The sequence below is a fragment of the Rhinopithecus bieti genome, unplaced genomic scaffold (genome assembly GCF_001698545.2).
Source record: "Rhinopithecus bieti isolate Rb0 unplaced genomic scaffold, ASM169854v2 scaffold_1918, whole genome shotgun sequence".
Taxonomy (NCBI): Eukaryota; Metazoa; Chordata; class Mammalia; order Primates; family Cercopithecidae; genus Rhinopithecus; species Rhinopithecus bieti.
In genome coordinates, this window is record NW_016803680.1 from 387,633 (window position 1) to 403,895 (window position 16,263).

General features: G+C 51.2%; 1 protein-coding gene across 1 annotated transcript in view; it reads left to right on the forward strand.

Moving 5' to 3' along the window:
- Positions 1–8,375: 8,375 nt before the first annotated feature.
- Positions 8,376–16,263, forward strand: part of IQCK (IQ motif containing K) — a 150,051-nt gene continuing 142,163 nt past the window's right edge. Inside the window, exons 1-2 of the mRNA XM_017849779.1 lie at positions 8,376–8,979; positions 12,040–12,369. Coding sequence (XP_017705268.1) covers positions 8,601–8,979; positions 12,040–12,369 — 709 coding nt within the window. The 5' untranslated portion in view covers positions 8,376–8,600. The remainder of the gene's footprint in view (positions 8,980–12,039; positions 12,370–16,263) is intronic.

Sequence of the window (16,263 nt, forward strand, 5' to 3'; positions counted from 1 at the left end):
ACTCCCCAACCACCCCACACAGCGCACCTCCCCCCACCTCGCACCCCCGACCTCCACACACAGCGCCTCCCCACACATCTCACCTCCCCTCACCGTGCACGTCACAAGACAGCACACCTCCCCCACGTCCCCACAGGGCGCACCTCCCCTGCAACACAGGGCACCCCAGAGCCCAGCAGCCGGGCCCTCAACCAGCAGCCTAACGTTTGGGTGAGTTGGAGGGTGGGAGAGGGCGAGTGGGAATCTGAAGTGTGCTTCTCAGAAGCACTGTTTTATAGCAGGAAGGGGTGCAGGCCCACGGGGGTAAAGGTCACACAGCCAAGTGAGACTGAGCCAAGCCCAGGAACTCGGGGGTCCCCATTCCAGCCAGAGTGCTCTACCACCTATGTGCAAGAAAATGCAGGAGAGCCCCTCCAGACCCCCTTCCCAGGTCTGCGAGAGAGGAAAGAAACTCACCTCCCAAGAAGACTGACTCTGAAGTCAGGCAGACCCGGGAGGAAGCCTCCCCTGGGTGACCCTGCTCAAGTCCCCTCATCTCTCTGAGCCTCAGTGTCTTCATCTCTAAGCGGGGGTCATAACATCCCCCTCATAGGGCATATGTCAGATTTGACACCAAAAGCCCAGTGCACAATGCATGGCACACCTGAAGCCCTCAGTGACTGGCCACTCCTCTCCCCCTACCCCACCCAAACTGTGGACCCCATGACGCCTGGCAACTTTCAGCTCACAAGCCAGATACCAGCCCAGCACTTATTCCTGGGTTGGCTGTGGGAGAATAAGAACCAGTTGTCACTACAGCTGACCTGAGTGAAGCAATGACACATTCTCTCAGCTTCATGGTGGCCCAGATGCAGGAATAATGACAGCTCCCCTGCCCTGCAGTTTCTAGAGTGAGAGGCTGTCTATGACCACCCCACATGGGTTTTGGGGAGAGCAGGAGACTGCTAGCTGGTCCTGGGTGAACCAGCACTTCTGACGGCTGCTGCCCACCCAGAGGGCCACTTCACCACACGTCTCAGTGGCATGGCATGTCCTATCCCCTGTGCCCCAGGATCACTCTCCTGACGTCCTTCCAGGGACAGCCCCCAGGACATCAGCGCCAAATCACGCTGCCTTTTTTCTTGCCTTTTCTATTCAAGCTGGATGTCCCATCAGCTGGGCTCAGCTTAGCAGGGTGGCCTGGAGAGAAAGGGCACTCCAAGGCAGGACCCATAACAAAGCCCCACTCCATACCCCACCGGGCCAGGGTACGAGTCCCATTTTACAGGCGTGGACAGAGGCTCAGGGGAAGGCCAGAGTCCCACCACTAGACAGTGGCGGAGCCAGTAGTGATTTCAGATCTTTTGATTCTTTTCTGAATGCTCTGACAGAGCCGGAAGACCAGCCTTATTGGTCACCCAGACCCTTCTTTTCCTCTCCCTGAAATCCAATCTATGAACAAGTCCCGCCAGCTGTGCCTCCAAAGTAAATCACCAAGCTGTTTTCTTTCTCTATCCTCTGCCACCATCCTCAGGCTGGGCTGCAGCCTAAGGGCTGAGCCTTCTACCAGGTCTTCCCGCTTGCCATGTCAATGCCCTCCAGCCAATCCCACTTTGCCAGATCCCAGGCCAGCTCTCTACCATGGCCGATGAGGCCGAGGCCTGTGGCCTGCAGCCCTCTCGTCCCTCGTCCCAGCTACAGTGCAGTGCCTCACTGGCCTTCCCTACAGATCACTCCAGATCCTTTCCTACCTTAAGGGTCTGCACCGGCCACTGGCCTCACTGAAACGCTCTTCCCCTGGTCTCCTGAGGGCTGGGGCCCCTGCACCCTGAACATCTCTGGACACACGTTACCATCTCCGAGCCCTCGCCCATCGGTTGCAGCCCCCGCCCGCAGTCTCTCTCCAACTCACTGTACTGTTTCCTTCTCCTGACCGCTACTGCCACCTCAACTGATCCTCCTTTCCTTGTTTGCTGAGCACTTCCCTGCCACGCTCACCCAACTCTCGCCTCTGGACCGTGAGTGCAATGATGGGGATCACATGGGCTTCGTCTGCTCCATGTCCAGCACCCAGCACAGAGCTCCACTGAACCCCAGCAGGGCCCCAGCCTGCCAACCTCGCACTCTCCCACCTCATGATCCTCGCACCCTCCTCCCTCCTGAGAGATCTTCTCAGGCCTGGCTTGGACATTTCCCAGTCAGAGTGGATCTGAAAACCAGGCCTAAGAGAGGCCACTACCACCCCTCACCTCTGCCTCTTGCCCCTGTTCCTAACAGCCCTCCGAGGACTGAAAATTGTCCACCGCTGGCAAGAGCTCGCTGGAATGTGTCCTCGGTGATTAATCCTTAGGACACCACCTCAGTCCAGGGCTGAGACAAAGGTTCAGGCAGCTTATCTGACGGGTCAGCTCTCTAGGAGGGAGGCAAGCGCCCCTTTCAGAAGGAAGGAAATTAGTTCAGGACAAATTGTGCTATGGAGGGAGCCAGCTGCAGGCTGGGGCTGCCTCTGGGGCCTGGACACACTTGGTTCTCCTGCTCCACTCCTCATGCTGGAGGCGAGGGGAGGCGTCGGGAGGTTGAGCGTGCGACCTCCTCGCAGAGCCCTAGCCCCAAACTTACCGTCCACTTCCTGGTTTCAGAAGCTTCCGTTTTGCCTGACTCACGATCAATCTCTTCTTGCAAGGCCTTTCGCCTCACCTGGGCAAGAAGGATGACAGAAGAGGGCCATCAGACACAGAGATCTTTCAAGTTTAAAACCGAGGACAGAGACAGGGCTGGGGAAACGGAGCATGGGAGGAACTAACGCAGTTTGACTCTGCTACAAACGATAGGAAGCTGCTATCAAAATATTCTCTTAGCATCTCAAGAGCTGTAGCCCCTTGGCCTACACTGGGCAGGCTCATTTATCCTCTTTAGCCTCTTAAGAATGAATTTTCCTAGAAACTGAGGCTTAATCACTTCACCATTAGAACAGTTTTTGTTTGTAGCAGCCATGTAAGATGGAGACTTTCCCAAAATGCAACGCCAAAGCACCGCCTTCTTGTGCAGAAGACACCATAGTTAACTTTTGTGATGGTACAAGTGTTTTCTACAAAGAAAACAGGCTGTGGAGTCAGGCAGAGGGTAGTCTTTATGTATATATGTATTTACTGAGACAGAGTCTTGCTCCATCACCCAGGCTGGAGTATAGTGGTGCAATCGCAGTTCACTACAACCTCTGCCTCGCAGGCTCAAGTGATTCTTCCGCCTCAGCCTCCCAGTAGCTGGGACTACAGGTGTGCACCACTGCACCTGGCTAATTTTTATATTTTTAGTACAGAGGTGGTTTCGCCATGCTGGCCAGGCTGGTCTCGAACTCCTGGCCTCAAGCAATCCACCCGTCTTGGCCTCCCCAAGTGCTGGGATTACAGGCGTGAGCCACGTGCCTATCCAGAGGCTAGTTTGAATCCCCGCACTGCCATTAACTAGCTGTGTGGCCTTGGGTAAGTCACTCAACCTTTCTTTTTTTTTTTTTTTTTTTTTTTGAGACGGAGTCTCGTTCTGTCGCCCGGGCTGGAGTGCAGTGGCCGGATCTCAGCTCACTGCAAGCTCCGCCTCCCAGGTTTACGCCATTCTCCTGCCTCAGCCTCTGGAGTAGCTGGGACTACAGGCGCCCGCCACCTCGCCCGGCTAGATTTTTTGTATTTTTTTTTAGTAGAGACGGGGTTTCACCGTGTTAGCCAGGATGGTCTCGATCTCCTGACCTCGTGATCCACCTGTCTCGGCCTCCCAAAGTGCTGGGATTACAGGCTTGAGCCACCGTGCCCGGCCGTCACTCAACCTTTCTAAACACTGGTCTATTTATCCACAATAGATGGACCTATCAGCTACCTTGAAGGGTAAATAAGAAAAACAAGGGTAAATAAGAAAAATATCTATGTAGATATCTAAGAAGAACATCTACGTAAATATCCAGTAGAGCACCTGGCACACAGTAGTTCCATCTCATACGTGGTTGCCAGCATGGCTCCAGGCCGCCACTGGAGCACCAATTGAGCAATTAATTGCTGCTATTTTTTTTCTTTTTTCTGAGACGGAGTCTCGCTCTGTCGCCCAGGCTGGAGTGCAGTGGCCGGATCTCAGCTCACTGCAAGCTCCGCTTCCCGGGTTTATGCCATTCTCCTGCCTCAGCCTCCCGAGTAGCTGGGACTACAGGCGCCCGCCACCTTGCCCAGCTAGTTTTTTGTATTTTTTTTAGTAGAGACGGGGTTTCACCGTGCTGGCCAGGATGGTCTCGATCTCCTGACCTCGTGATCCACCCGTCTCGGCCTCCCAAAGTGCTGGGATTACAGGCTTGAGCCACCGCGCCCGGCCTAATTGCTGCTATTTATTAAGCACAGATATGAGGCCGGCCAGTGCCGACTGCCTCACAAACATGGCCTCATTTGGTTTTCACAGCAGCCTGTGACGGTCCATGCTGTCATGAGCCCCACTTCACAGACGGGGAAAACGAGGGTCGGTGAGATCAGTGCCTGCCCAGGTCCCCCAGTCAGTAATGGTCTAACACCAGGCCCATATGGCTACCCCTATGCCCTGCCAGGCCTCGAGGTCCAGGATCATAAAAATCCCCCAAGTTGCCGGGCACAGTGTCTCACGCCTGTAATCCCAGCGCTTTGGGAGGCTGAGGCGGGTGGATCATGAGGTCAGGAGATGGAGACCATCCTGGCTAACATGGTGAAACCCCGTCTCTACTAAAAATACAAATAAAAATTAGCTAGGCGTGGTGGCGGGCCTGTAGTCTCAGCTGCTCGGGAGGCTGAGGCAGGAGAATGGCATGAACCCGGGAGGCGGAGCTTGCTGCACTCCAGCCTGGGCGACACAGCAAGACTCTGTCTCAAAAAAAAAAAAATCCCCTAAGGCCAAAAAGTCCAGTTCCCGCAGGGATGCATTTGCCAGGGAATCTGGGCACGACAGAAGCAGAAGCTGATTCACAACAAAACTTCTCCTCTGAATGCTCCTGAATTAGCCCAGGGGGTGGCAGCATGTGGGCCTGGCTGAGCATGTGTCACCTGCCCAGCTGCAGGGTCTTAGGGACATGTCCCCCACATCCTGCAGCAAGTAACAGGGAATGGCCAGTCAGGCCTCTCAGCCACGGCAGCCAGAAGGGCCCCCAGCGTGAAGATGGGGAAAGCACGCATTCCCTGCCCGGGAGGTGTGCGTTGGCGGTTAGCCCAGTGGCCTCTGGAGTCCCTGGTGCCCCTGAGACCAGGATCACATAGCCAGTCTGTCAGGCGGCAAGTGAGACTCCAGGGGTGGCAGGAGGCAGCGGGAGGGGCCTGAGGAGGGTCTGGACTATACCTGGTCTATGTGCGCCTCGTCCATGTTGCCTTTCTTTTCCAACACCACCTCTAAGTCCGTGTCTGTTTCCTGCAGGAGAGGGCAGAGCTGGGTAAGGTTCAAGTTTACAATGAATGGCCTCTGCCCCTGCACCCAGCGGGGTGAGACCATGACAAAGTCCAGAAAAGACCTCAGACCATGGCATCACCCCCAGCCCTGCCACCCAGAAACATCTCATAGTCAGCAAAGTCCTTCCCATCCCTTCTCTTCCACAATTCTCCTGCAAAACAGCAGTATTAACCTATTTGACAGATGAAGAAACTGAGGCTCAGACAGGTAAAGTGACTACAAGGTTACCCCATGGCTCAGGGACCTGGTGATTCTAACCCACATCTCCTGACCCAGGGCTTTGTGTCCGACCTTTCCCACTATACACGTCACTTATCTCCTATGGTGACACCAAACTAGAGGACAGAGGCCGAAGACCACACTCGTGTGCACCACGCTCTCCCACCCGCCTTGGCCCTGAAGACACCCTCCAACAGTGAGACCTCAGGCCAGCCACTCTCTTGGGGTTCTTCAGTCATGACAAATGCTGACATTTCATGCGTCCTCACTTGAGAGTTGGGCTCTGCCTCGCACCTAGCGTCACGTGTGTGATGACCCTGGAGGCCCTCTCCATTCCCATCACTCATCCAGGCCTGGAACACATGTGCATTTGCCGGACTGGGTGGGCTGCTGTGGGAGGTACAGTCCCCCTCACAGATGTTAAGCAGAGGGAACTGCCTTTCATTGAGCTCCTGGGAGAAGGGATTCTAGAGTCTGATGGTGGCTGGGCCCAAGCTTCTAGGGTTCCTCCCAACTCCAAGCTTCTGAATAAAGGAAGATGCTGGTAAAACCAAGGCTAATGGACTAGGGCAAAGCTGGAGAAATCCCAGTAACCAAAGCTAACACCTGGAGGCCTTTGATATGGAGGCCACCCCCCCCGGTTCCCCCTCTAACCGAGCAATGGCTGGTTCAAGGTCACCCAGCAGATTGCTGCAGAGTTGGGAAGAGAATCTGGGGTTTATGCTAATAGAAGATGGTCATTTCTGGGGCTCTAATAATACCTGCTTCTATAAGAGGTTACATAGATGATTTCTGAGAAGGGATAAATGCTAACTTCTGAAGCCAGACTAGCTGAGTTTGAATCCCAGCTCCACCTCTTGCCAGCTGCCTGACCTTAGACAAGGTATTAAGTCTCTGGAGCCTCAGTTTCCTGATCTGTTAAATGGGGGTGCCCACAGCAGCTACCTCACCAGACAGGTAGGAGGATGAAATGGGTTGATACATGGCAGTCTGGGCATACAGTAAGCACTCAAGAAATGTCAGCCACCGGCCACACGGAAGGGCCGGACACTGTCTGGAGCAGGACACACACCCTGAAACAAGACACACACCATCCTGTTTCTGCCCACACGTCTGCACACACCTGAGGATGGGAATGGCGGCCTGGACCTGGAAGGGGCTCAGCTGGGAAAGGCTGTGGGTCCGGGGAGCCCCCAGCCCTCCGGCTCGCCTCAGGTCTCCCTCTCTCACTCCAAGCAGCGTGGCAGGCTGAAGACAGCAGGTGTCTGGTTTTCACCAAGCCATCATCTGTTCCTTCCCTCCTGGTAACAGAACTCCAGTTTTCCTCTCAGAAACTGCGTTCCCGCATCTCAGACAGTGCGGTTTAGTTGTGACTGACACCCCCTGCCCTTCACCTCGTTTTTTTTTTTTTTTTGAGACAGTCTCACTCTGTCACCCAGTCTGGAATTCAGTGGTGTGATCTTGGACTACTGCAACCTCCACCTCCCGGGTTCAAGCGATTCTCATGCCTCAGCCTCATGAGTAGCTGGGAATACAGGCGCCTGCCACCATGCCCAGCTAGTTTCTGTATTTTTAGTAGAGACAGGGTTTCACCATGTTGGCCAGGCTGGTCTCGAACTCCTGGCCTCAAGTGATCTGCCTGCCTTGGTCTTCCAAAGTGCTGGAATTATAAGCATGAGCCACTGCACCCGGCCACCTTTGGTTTTAGATTGGAGCTTCTGGATAGACTGACCCAACTGAGGCCTGTGACAGTGGCCCTGAGACTTCTGTCATAGTTTCACAGGGGCCACCTTCTTCCTTTGGGGGTGGCTGAACTGCTGGGATGAAAGCCTGGAGCTGCCAGGACCATGAAGCCATGATGTGATGGAGGAGGAGGAGGAGGATGGGCCATACACCAAGATAGAAAAATACAAAGCCCAGAGCTGAGGAAGTCTCATACAGGCATCTCCTGCTCCCCAAATCTATTTGATTTATCAATTTTGTACACTGAGCTCTGATGATACTCAGATAGCCACGGGCACTGTTATCTCACGTTACTTGGTTCCTGAGTTTTGGATAGCAAGTGGCAACGGTTCAGAAAGCAAGGGATTCATCTGTAAAATTGATCCCAGTTAATTCAGACCCTGATGGCAGACAGGGAAAACTTGGCTGGTTTCAGTAGCAAAGGATACCTGCAATTATCGATGATACTGCATGAGCCCCTGGATCCAGCCATACCTGAAGCTAGTGTAACCATAACCTTTCCAATTGCATATGTCAATAAACTCCCTATTCTAGCTGAAATTAATTTAACCAGGGTTTTAGCTACAAGCATGAGTACTCGTGCATGTGCAAACATGCACACATGCCTACACACCCCTCCCAAGCCCCACCCTTGATTCTCCCATGGCAGAGTCCATTTCTGAAGAAAAACCTACCTCCTTCCAAGGGTCTCCTGCTACCCCACTCTCTTTCCTCTTCTTCTTCTTCCTTTTGAGTGCTGGCTCCTCGATGACTGGCTGCTCTACCTTCTTCTTGGACTTCATCTTTTCTTTGCGGAGGCCTTAGGGTCATCACTTATGGGGATGTATTCTGGAGCCTCAAACTTTGACTGGCTTCTTTTACTTCCTTTCCTAGGGCTGCTCTCCATGGACCGGGAGGGCTTGAGTGGCCTGGGAGGGTGGTCTTCCTCCTGGTGGATTTTTTTCTTCTTCACCTTCCCGTTGTGTTCTCGGGGCCTCTTCCGCCTTCCCGTTTCTGCCCCAAGGCTGCCCTGTCCCCTCATCCTTCTTTCCCACTGAGCAAGTGTCCGCAAACATCCCTGGCCTCGCAGAACCAAGGGGTCCTGGACTGAGAAGGCTGTGGGATCCCAGGCCCCCTTTTTCTCCTTCTTGTGTTTTTGGAGCTTCTTGCCAACTCTGGTTTCCTCCTCACTCTGTCTAGGGTCTGGGGAGGTTTTCACCCCAGAGGCATGGGACATGGCCAGAGGTGACTTCTTCTTTTTCTTCTCCCCGCTGAGGAACTCCAAGTGGCCAAGCACCTGCTTCCTGGGGCTGGGTGACTTCTCTGTCCGTCTGGCATGCAGCATTGTCTCAGGTTCTACATGCCCCTCGCAAAGGGTGCTGAGACCCGTCTTTTTCTTCTTCTTTTTCTTCACTAGAGGCATCTCAGGTGCCTGCCCATGGACCACACTCTTAGAGGGGGATGTGGCTTTTAGAGAAGAAACGTCGGCAAAGTCATCATCATTGTTTACAACGGAGTACCGAGTCTCTGGTTCTTTGACCACTTTCTTCTTCTTTTTCTTCTCTGGGAGCCCAGGGTCTACTTTGTGTGTCTTGGTGATCATACCTCAAAAATCAAATGATACAAGTTACCCTATACCAAGCCATCCTGTGTTCAGTTCTACTAAACATTGCCAAGAGCCATGTTTCTTTGAGTGGGTGGACTAAGCATTACGGGATAGGGAAAATGGACATGATTCCTTTAGAGCAAAAAAAGAAATACTATAGAAACAGCATAAATTTTAAATCCAGACAGCCCTACGTTCAAACCTAAATGGTTCTCTCACCTTAAGTAAATCAGCTAACCTCCCGGAGCCTCAATTTCTTCATCTGGAAAATGGGGGAATATAACACCTCCTTCCTCAAAAGGGTGTTGAAAAGAGAAATGAGACAACACATGGAAAGTGCTTGGTACATTGTTAAATCCCTTTTCTTTTCTTTTTTTTTTTGAGACAGAGTCTTGCTCTGTCGCCCAGGCTGGAGGGCAGTGGCATGATCTCGGCTCACTGAAACCTCCGCCTCCTGGGTTCAAGTGATTCTCCAGCCTCAGCCTCCCCTGAGTAGCTGGGATAACAGACACCCGCGATCACACCCAGCTGATTTTTTTTTTTTCTTTTTTAGGAGAGACGTGGTTTCACCATGTTGGCCAGTGACCAAACTCCTGACCTCAAGTGATCTGCCCACTTCAGTCTCCCAAAGTGCTGGGATTACAGGCATGAGCCACCTTGCCTGGCCTAGTTTCACCGTTTTTAAAATGTGAAGTTGATTGCCAACACTGAATGAGTCACAGTGATACACAGTACTGAGGGCACCCAGCTTGTCTTGGACAGATATCATGGAAGCACCTGTGAGAAAGGGCTGTGGGGTCCTCAATACCCTTCAGCGTCCAGCTGGACCACTTCTCTCACTCCAGTCTCCAGCCAAGTTCCTGCTGCTCCCTGCACTAGACATGCCCAGAATCTAGAAGCAAAATATCCCAAAATATCTAACAGGCAGTTAGGATTATGGGAGGGAAAAGAAAAGCTTCTCCATCCTGCAGCCCTCCTCAGCTTCAGAACCTACAGGGTCCACACTGGAGCTGGCTCATTGTTAAGAGTTTCAAAGAGCCAGGCTAGGCCTGAGCTACAGGTCAAGTTCATTCATAATCCACTCCAGGAGCACCTTGGAGAGTCAGGGGAATAACTACTCATTCATTCCTGTCTGCCCTGTTTCTTGGTTTATTTCCAGCATCCTGCTCAGTGCCTGGCACATACCAGGTGCTCAATAAATACTTACTGAATGAATGAATACATGCTAGAGAGACAGAGATGAACAACATAAAACACCACCCATCAAGAAGTAGGTGTGGGAGGAAATAAGGTTTAATAACAGTGATACAGGTGATAAAAGCAAGTGGTAAGGTCAGGGTGGTGGAGGTTGTATAAACTGTCCTACCAGTTGTCAGGAAAATTTCTGAAGAACAACTGCAGGATGGTGCTATGAATCCCTGAGACAAAGGTACTGAAGGCAAGTGGCTGAAGGGACAGGCTTGACTGGACAGATGCTTTGGAGACGTTCACTGGACAGGTGAATATATGGATGAGGTGTGTTTGGGTGACTGTGCTGACATGGGTGACATAAAGTTAGGAATGTATGGGTGGTGATTAACCCTTGAACAGAACAAGCCTGAGACAAGACCTCAAGAAATACAGTAGTCCCTGGCCCAATCCCAGGTTTCCCATTCCCAGGTTTCAGTTACCCCTGGTCAACCCCGGTCCCAAAATAGGTGAGCACAACACACCAAGTTATCTTGAGAGGGAGATCACACGCGTGCAACTTTTATTACAGTATACTGTTGTAATTGTTCTATTTTATTACTAGCTAGATTGTTGGTAATCTTTCACTGTACCTAATTTTTTTGTGAGACAAGGTCTCGCTCTGTTGCCCAGGCTGGAGTGCAGTGGCATGATCTCGGCTCACCGCAACCTCCACCTCCGGGGTTCAAGCAATTCTCACACCTCAGCCTCCTGAGTAGCTGGGATTACAGGCATATACCACCACGCCCCGCTAATTTTTGTATTGTTAGTAGGGACAGGGTTTTACTATGTTGGCCAGGCTGGTCTCTAACTCCTGGCCTCAGGTGATCCGCCCACCTCGGCCTCCCAAAGTGCTGGGATTACAGGTGTGAGCCACCGCACCCTGCCCTACTGTGCCTAACTTATAAACTTTGTCACAGGTAGTATACAAAAGAAAAAACATAGTCATATTTAGTTATATTTAGGGTTCGGTACTATTTGTGGTTTCAGGCATCCACTGGGGGTTTAGGAACGTACTGCCCGGGGATAACGGGGGAGGGGGACTATTGTATTGGCATTTAAATAAGTGGGCAGAGATAAAGGAGCTTGCAAAGAAGAAGGTGCAAACCTTGAAATAGTGTAGTCAAGAAAGCCAAGACGACTTCAGAACAGGGGAGTGGCCAAGAGATCTGGTAAGAACAAAGAATCCACCGGGAGGTTGCGGATCAACTCTTAATCCCCTTCTCTCCCCATCTCTGCCATTTAGAAAATATGGATAGCATCATCCTCTTGAGCCCTGCGACCAAATGCATTCACTCTTTCAAAGAGAAAGGAAAAGAACATTACAGTGCATCTCCTGCAAACACATATGCTTTCTCCAAAACCGCTTTTAAATTCCCGCGGCAGCCTTGTGAGGATCATTGTAAATACCCGAGCTCACAAGCTCCAGAGACTAATAATTCACTTGCCCTAGGTTCCAAAGCCATCAAGTGGAAAACAGGAGATTGGAATTCCGCCCACAGGACTCCAAAGCCTGTGCAGCAACACCCCACTCCCCCGTAGGATCACCGGCAGGACGCGCGGGAGCCAGGAAGTCAGATCGGTGCCTCCAGGGCTCCCCTGCGCCCAAGCCTCCGCAGCAACACACTGGGAGGGATTACGTGGGGTCCCAGGCCCGGCTCTGAGGCGGGAAAACTTTCTGGAGGCGGCGGCCGCAGGCCAGAGCGGGCGCGCACCGACTGAAGGGGTCGGATTTAGGGATGCGGGTGGCCCGCATTTCCCCGTCTTCCCTGCCGCGCACTTCCTCTGGTGCAATCTCCAGACCCTGCGCCGGCCCGCCTGCAACGCACCCTGGCACTCACCGGTGGGCGAAATTTCCCCGCCTCCACGTGAGAGCCCACTCCGCCGCGACCCGGAAGTCCACTTCGAGTCGCCGGCCCACCCTCTCGGGTTCCGGCTTCTTCCGGGTCGCGGCCTCCTGGCGAACGCGGTTACCGTGGAAACCGCGGCCATGGCTGCACCGCGGCAAGTCCCCAGCCACACAGTGCCCCGTAAGCCCAGCTGCTCTACAAACTCGTCGTTCACCCGGACGCCTGTGCCCACCGTGTCTCTCGGTTCCCGCGAGCTGCCTGTCTCGCCGTGGCAGGTCGCCGAGCCGTCGAGCAAGAATCTGTGGGAGCAGATCTGCGACGGTAGGCAGCCGTGGCTGGCCGAGAGGGTCGGGACCCGGGCGGCCGGGTGGGGGCCGCGTTTGAGGAGCGCCCACTGTGCGCCTGGCAGCCGCTCCGCGGGCCCGCACAGTAGGGCAGGGTGCGGTGGCTCACACCTGTAATTTTACGGACGGGGAAACTGAGGCTCGGAGAGGCTGGCCCGCGGTTACGCAGCGCGGCCTCCAATCGCGATCGGTAGTGAAGTCAAAGGCAAGGGAACGGCGAGGGAAAGCTGAATAAAGAGAACCATGCGGTGTGGACCAGTGGTTCTTAAACTTCATTTAGTGAACAGAAAAGAATTGCTGGGGCAGGGGCGGGAATCTTGTTCAAAACGTAGGCTCCCAGGCCCCGCCCACAGAACTTCAACTTGGGATGCTGCAGGGAATCTAAACTTTTTAAAAAAGAGCACCCCAGGTAATCCTAAAGTAGGTAGTCGGCGGCCCACAGGTTCAGTAACCATGGTGTGGACAAACGGTAAGTTTTAGTCCCTTCTTGCTTCAAACCTTCCTTAACCTCACCAAACGGAGTTGAGCACATCTTCCTTTGTGGCCCTTCTCAGTATTCGTTACTTAGGTTGGGCAAATTATTTAACTTGTTACCCTGTCTGCAAAGTGGGCATGATAATGACACCTATTTCGATGGTGTTAGGAAGATGGAACCAGAGTCACAAAAAGTGCTTAGTAAACAGCGTGATTTTAGGAGTGCAAAAGGCTTACTGGGAAAAGAAACAAAAACTGCTCGATTTACAGAAGGAGCTGCGTAAGCGCTAGTTCTGAATGAATAATGTTGGCTGTTGGTGGTTTTTTTTTCTTCTCCACTAGACCATAAACTCCACAAGGTCAAAGACTCAGATTTTTAATTCGTGTGGCCACCATCACTACCTAAGCTGCCTGAAACGGCGTGGTGAAACCCCATCTCTACTAAAAATACAAAAAAAAAAAAAAAAAAAAATTATCCAGGCGTGGTGGTGTGCGCCTGTAATCCCAGCTACTTGGGAGGCTGAGGCCGGGGAATCGCTTGAACCAGGGAGGTGGAGGTTGCAGTGAGCCGAGATCGCGCCACTGCACTCCAGCCTGGGCGACAGAGCGAGACTCCGTCTTAAAAAAAAAAATTGTGGTTATTTAACATTTGAAATGTGGTTAGTGCAATTGAGGAACTGAATTTCTTGTTGGACCTAATTTTTTTTTTTTTTTTTTGAGACAGCGTGTTGCTCTGTTGTCCAGGCTGGAGTGCAGTGGTGCTGTGTGGATTCACTGCAGCCTCTACCTCCTGGATTCAAGCAATTCTCCCACCTCAGCCTCCTGAGTAGCTGGGGTTACAGGCACCTGCCATCATGCCCAGCTAATTTTTTTATTTTTATAGAGAAGGGGTTTCACCATTTTGGCCAGGCTGGTCTTGAACTCCTGACCTCAGGTGATCTACCTGCCTCGGCCTCCCAAAGTGCTAGGATTACAGGCGTGAGCCACTGGGCCTAGCCCGACCTTAATTTTAATAAATTTAAATAGCCACATTTGGATAGTGGCTGCTGTATTGGATAGCGCAGATCAGTAAATGTTTATGGAAAACATTTACTGTTTTGGAAAAACAGAATGAATGTACCAGTATATGTGATGACTTGAAAGAAGTGGAGAATACAGAGAAGGAAGAGAATAGTAGACTCAGTTGATAGATGCCCTCAAAAGTTGTCTATTTCAACCCCATCCAGTACTTAAATTCCTTCTCCAACCTTACATCGTGCTGGAAAAATTCCTTTCATTTTGGATGTTCTCTTTGTCACTTTCACCCCAGGTCCTTACCTCTTGGTGCTATGATTCAGGGAGCTAATCACTCCACCTCAAAGAATCTACTCAGATATTTGATGGTAGTTATTATGGCTGTCTTTCCCCCAGAGCTTTCACTTCTCCAAGCCAAACGGTTCCTTATGATACAGTTTATTAGAGGATTGTTGGAAAAGTTACTCAACCTCATCTGTAAAAGACAGATAATTGTTGTACCTACCTCACAGGGCTGTTGTGAGGACCAGGTAAGAGTGTATGAAAAGGTGCTTAGCACAGTGCCTGGCATTTAAAAAGTAGTCAATAAATGTTCATTATTGTTGACAAAGAAACATGCCTTGTGTTGTGATTTACACACTGAGTTTATTTTGGTCAAATAGGCCTCTAGAGAGAAAGCAAAGACAAAGGGTTTTGGTGTTCTCTGAAAAGCAAGTGAATTGATGCCACTTATAAAATGATAGAGTTACAGAATGAGGTCAGGCATAGTGGCTCACGCCTGTAATCCCAGCACTTTGGGAGGCTGAGGCGGGTGGATCACCTGAGGTCAGGAGTTGAAGACCAGCCTGGCCAACATGGTGAAACCCCGTCTCTACTAAAAATACAAAAAATAAGTCCGGCGTGGTGGTGGGTAATCCCAGCTACTCGGGAGGCTGAGGCAGAAGAATCGCTTGGACCTGAGAGACGGAGGTTGCAGTGACCTGAGATTGTGCCACTGGACTCTAGCCTGGGCAACAGAGTGAGACTCCGTCTGAAAAAAAAAAAAAATTCAGTGAGGTCAAGGTCAACATTGGCAAACTATACACATGGGCACTGTGATGATTATTATAACCTAGGTGGATAAACCCAATTCTTAAACATCTAACAAATGCAGTTTTCTATAACGTAGTAAATTCAGTTTCTCACAACAAACATGAAAAAACAGGCTTTGTAGTAATCCTATCTTTGAGGTTAAGTACTACATTCTATTAAGATAATCTCCATTTAAAAGACAAATTATCATAGCAAACAGACCTGCCAGAAACTCAATTTCATGAAGACAAAATGCAAAGTAGGTCAATAACTTACACAGACCTTAACCAACCTGACTAGTGCTCTTTTGTATGTATGTGCATGCTCACCACTATAACTTACTTGTAAATATTCTTCAGTTTTCGCCCTCATCTTTGCAGTGACAACTGAGTTTTGTATTCTAAAAAGCACTTGTGTTAGTGTCAATAAACTTCTTCCCTGCCAACACTTCTAATCAAATCTTACAGTAGTTGGTGACTTACTGTGTTCATGGTTTTAATCAAGACAGTCAAAGGATGTTAGGCTTAACAGTTTACTTTTTTTTTTTTTTGAGATGAAATCTGGCTCTCTCACCCAGTCTGGATGCAGTGGCGCAATCTCGGCTCACTGCAACCTCTGCCTCCCAGATTCAAGCAATTCTTCCGCCTCAGCCTCTGAGTAGAATTACAGGCGCCCGCCACCATGCCTGGCTAATTTTTTGTAGAGATGGGGTTTTGCCATGTTGGCCAGGCCTGACCTCAAGTAGTCTGCCACGCTCCTCTTCCCAAAGTGCTGGGATTACAGGCGTGAGCCACCATGCCCGGCCTTACAGTTTCCTATTTTGATATGCTGTGATAACATCCTCACTACTGTCATTGGTTCATCCCTTAATCAATCAAGCACTCTCTGGCCTCAGCCCCCAATGCTGTTGTAAAATCTGGTCTTTCATTTCACCTGCCAGATACCGACATGGATCAGTTGTGAATCAATACTTGTTCCTCCAGTGCAGCCACTGAGCCAGCTGAAGAAAGATGACCCCAACTGGCTCTCGGCAATGCTCAGCAATCAGCATCTCTCAATGCCTTCTCCCATTGCCTGTTTCTACTAGTCCAAGTTTCTAACACTTCCTGAAATGTTCTGTGATACCTCTTAGCATAGGAGGCATTCACTGAGAAGAGTCAGGCAGTCAAGAGTGGGGAGGGAGTTCGCTAACACCCATCTGTACACGTGGAAGAAGCTCTCACCCTGCTACTCGCTGCCCAGCTCTCCACCTCTGCTTACCATCCCCTTGCTGTTCCAGGATCCTGCTCTATCACTCACCTCCTCTACTATG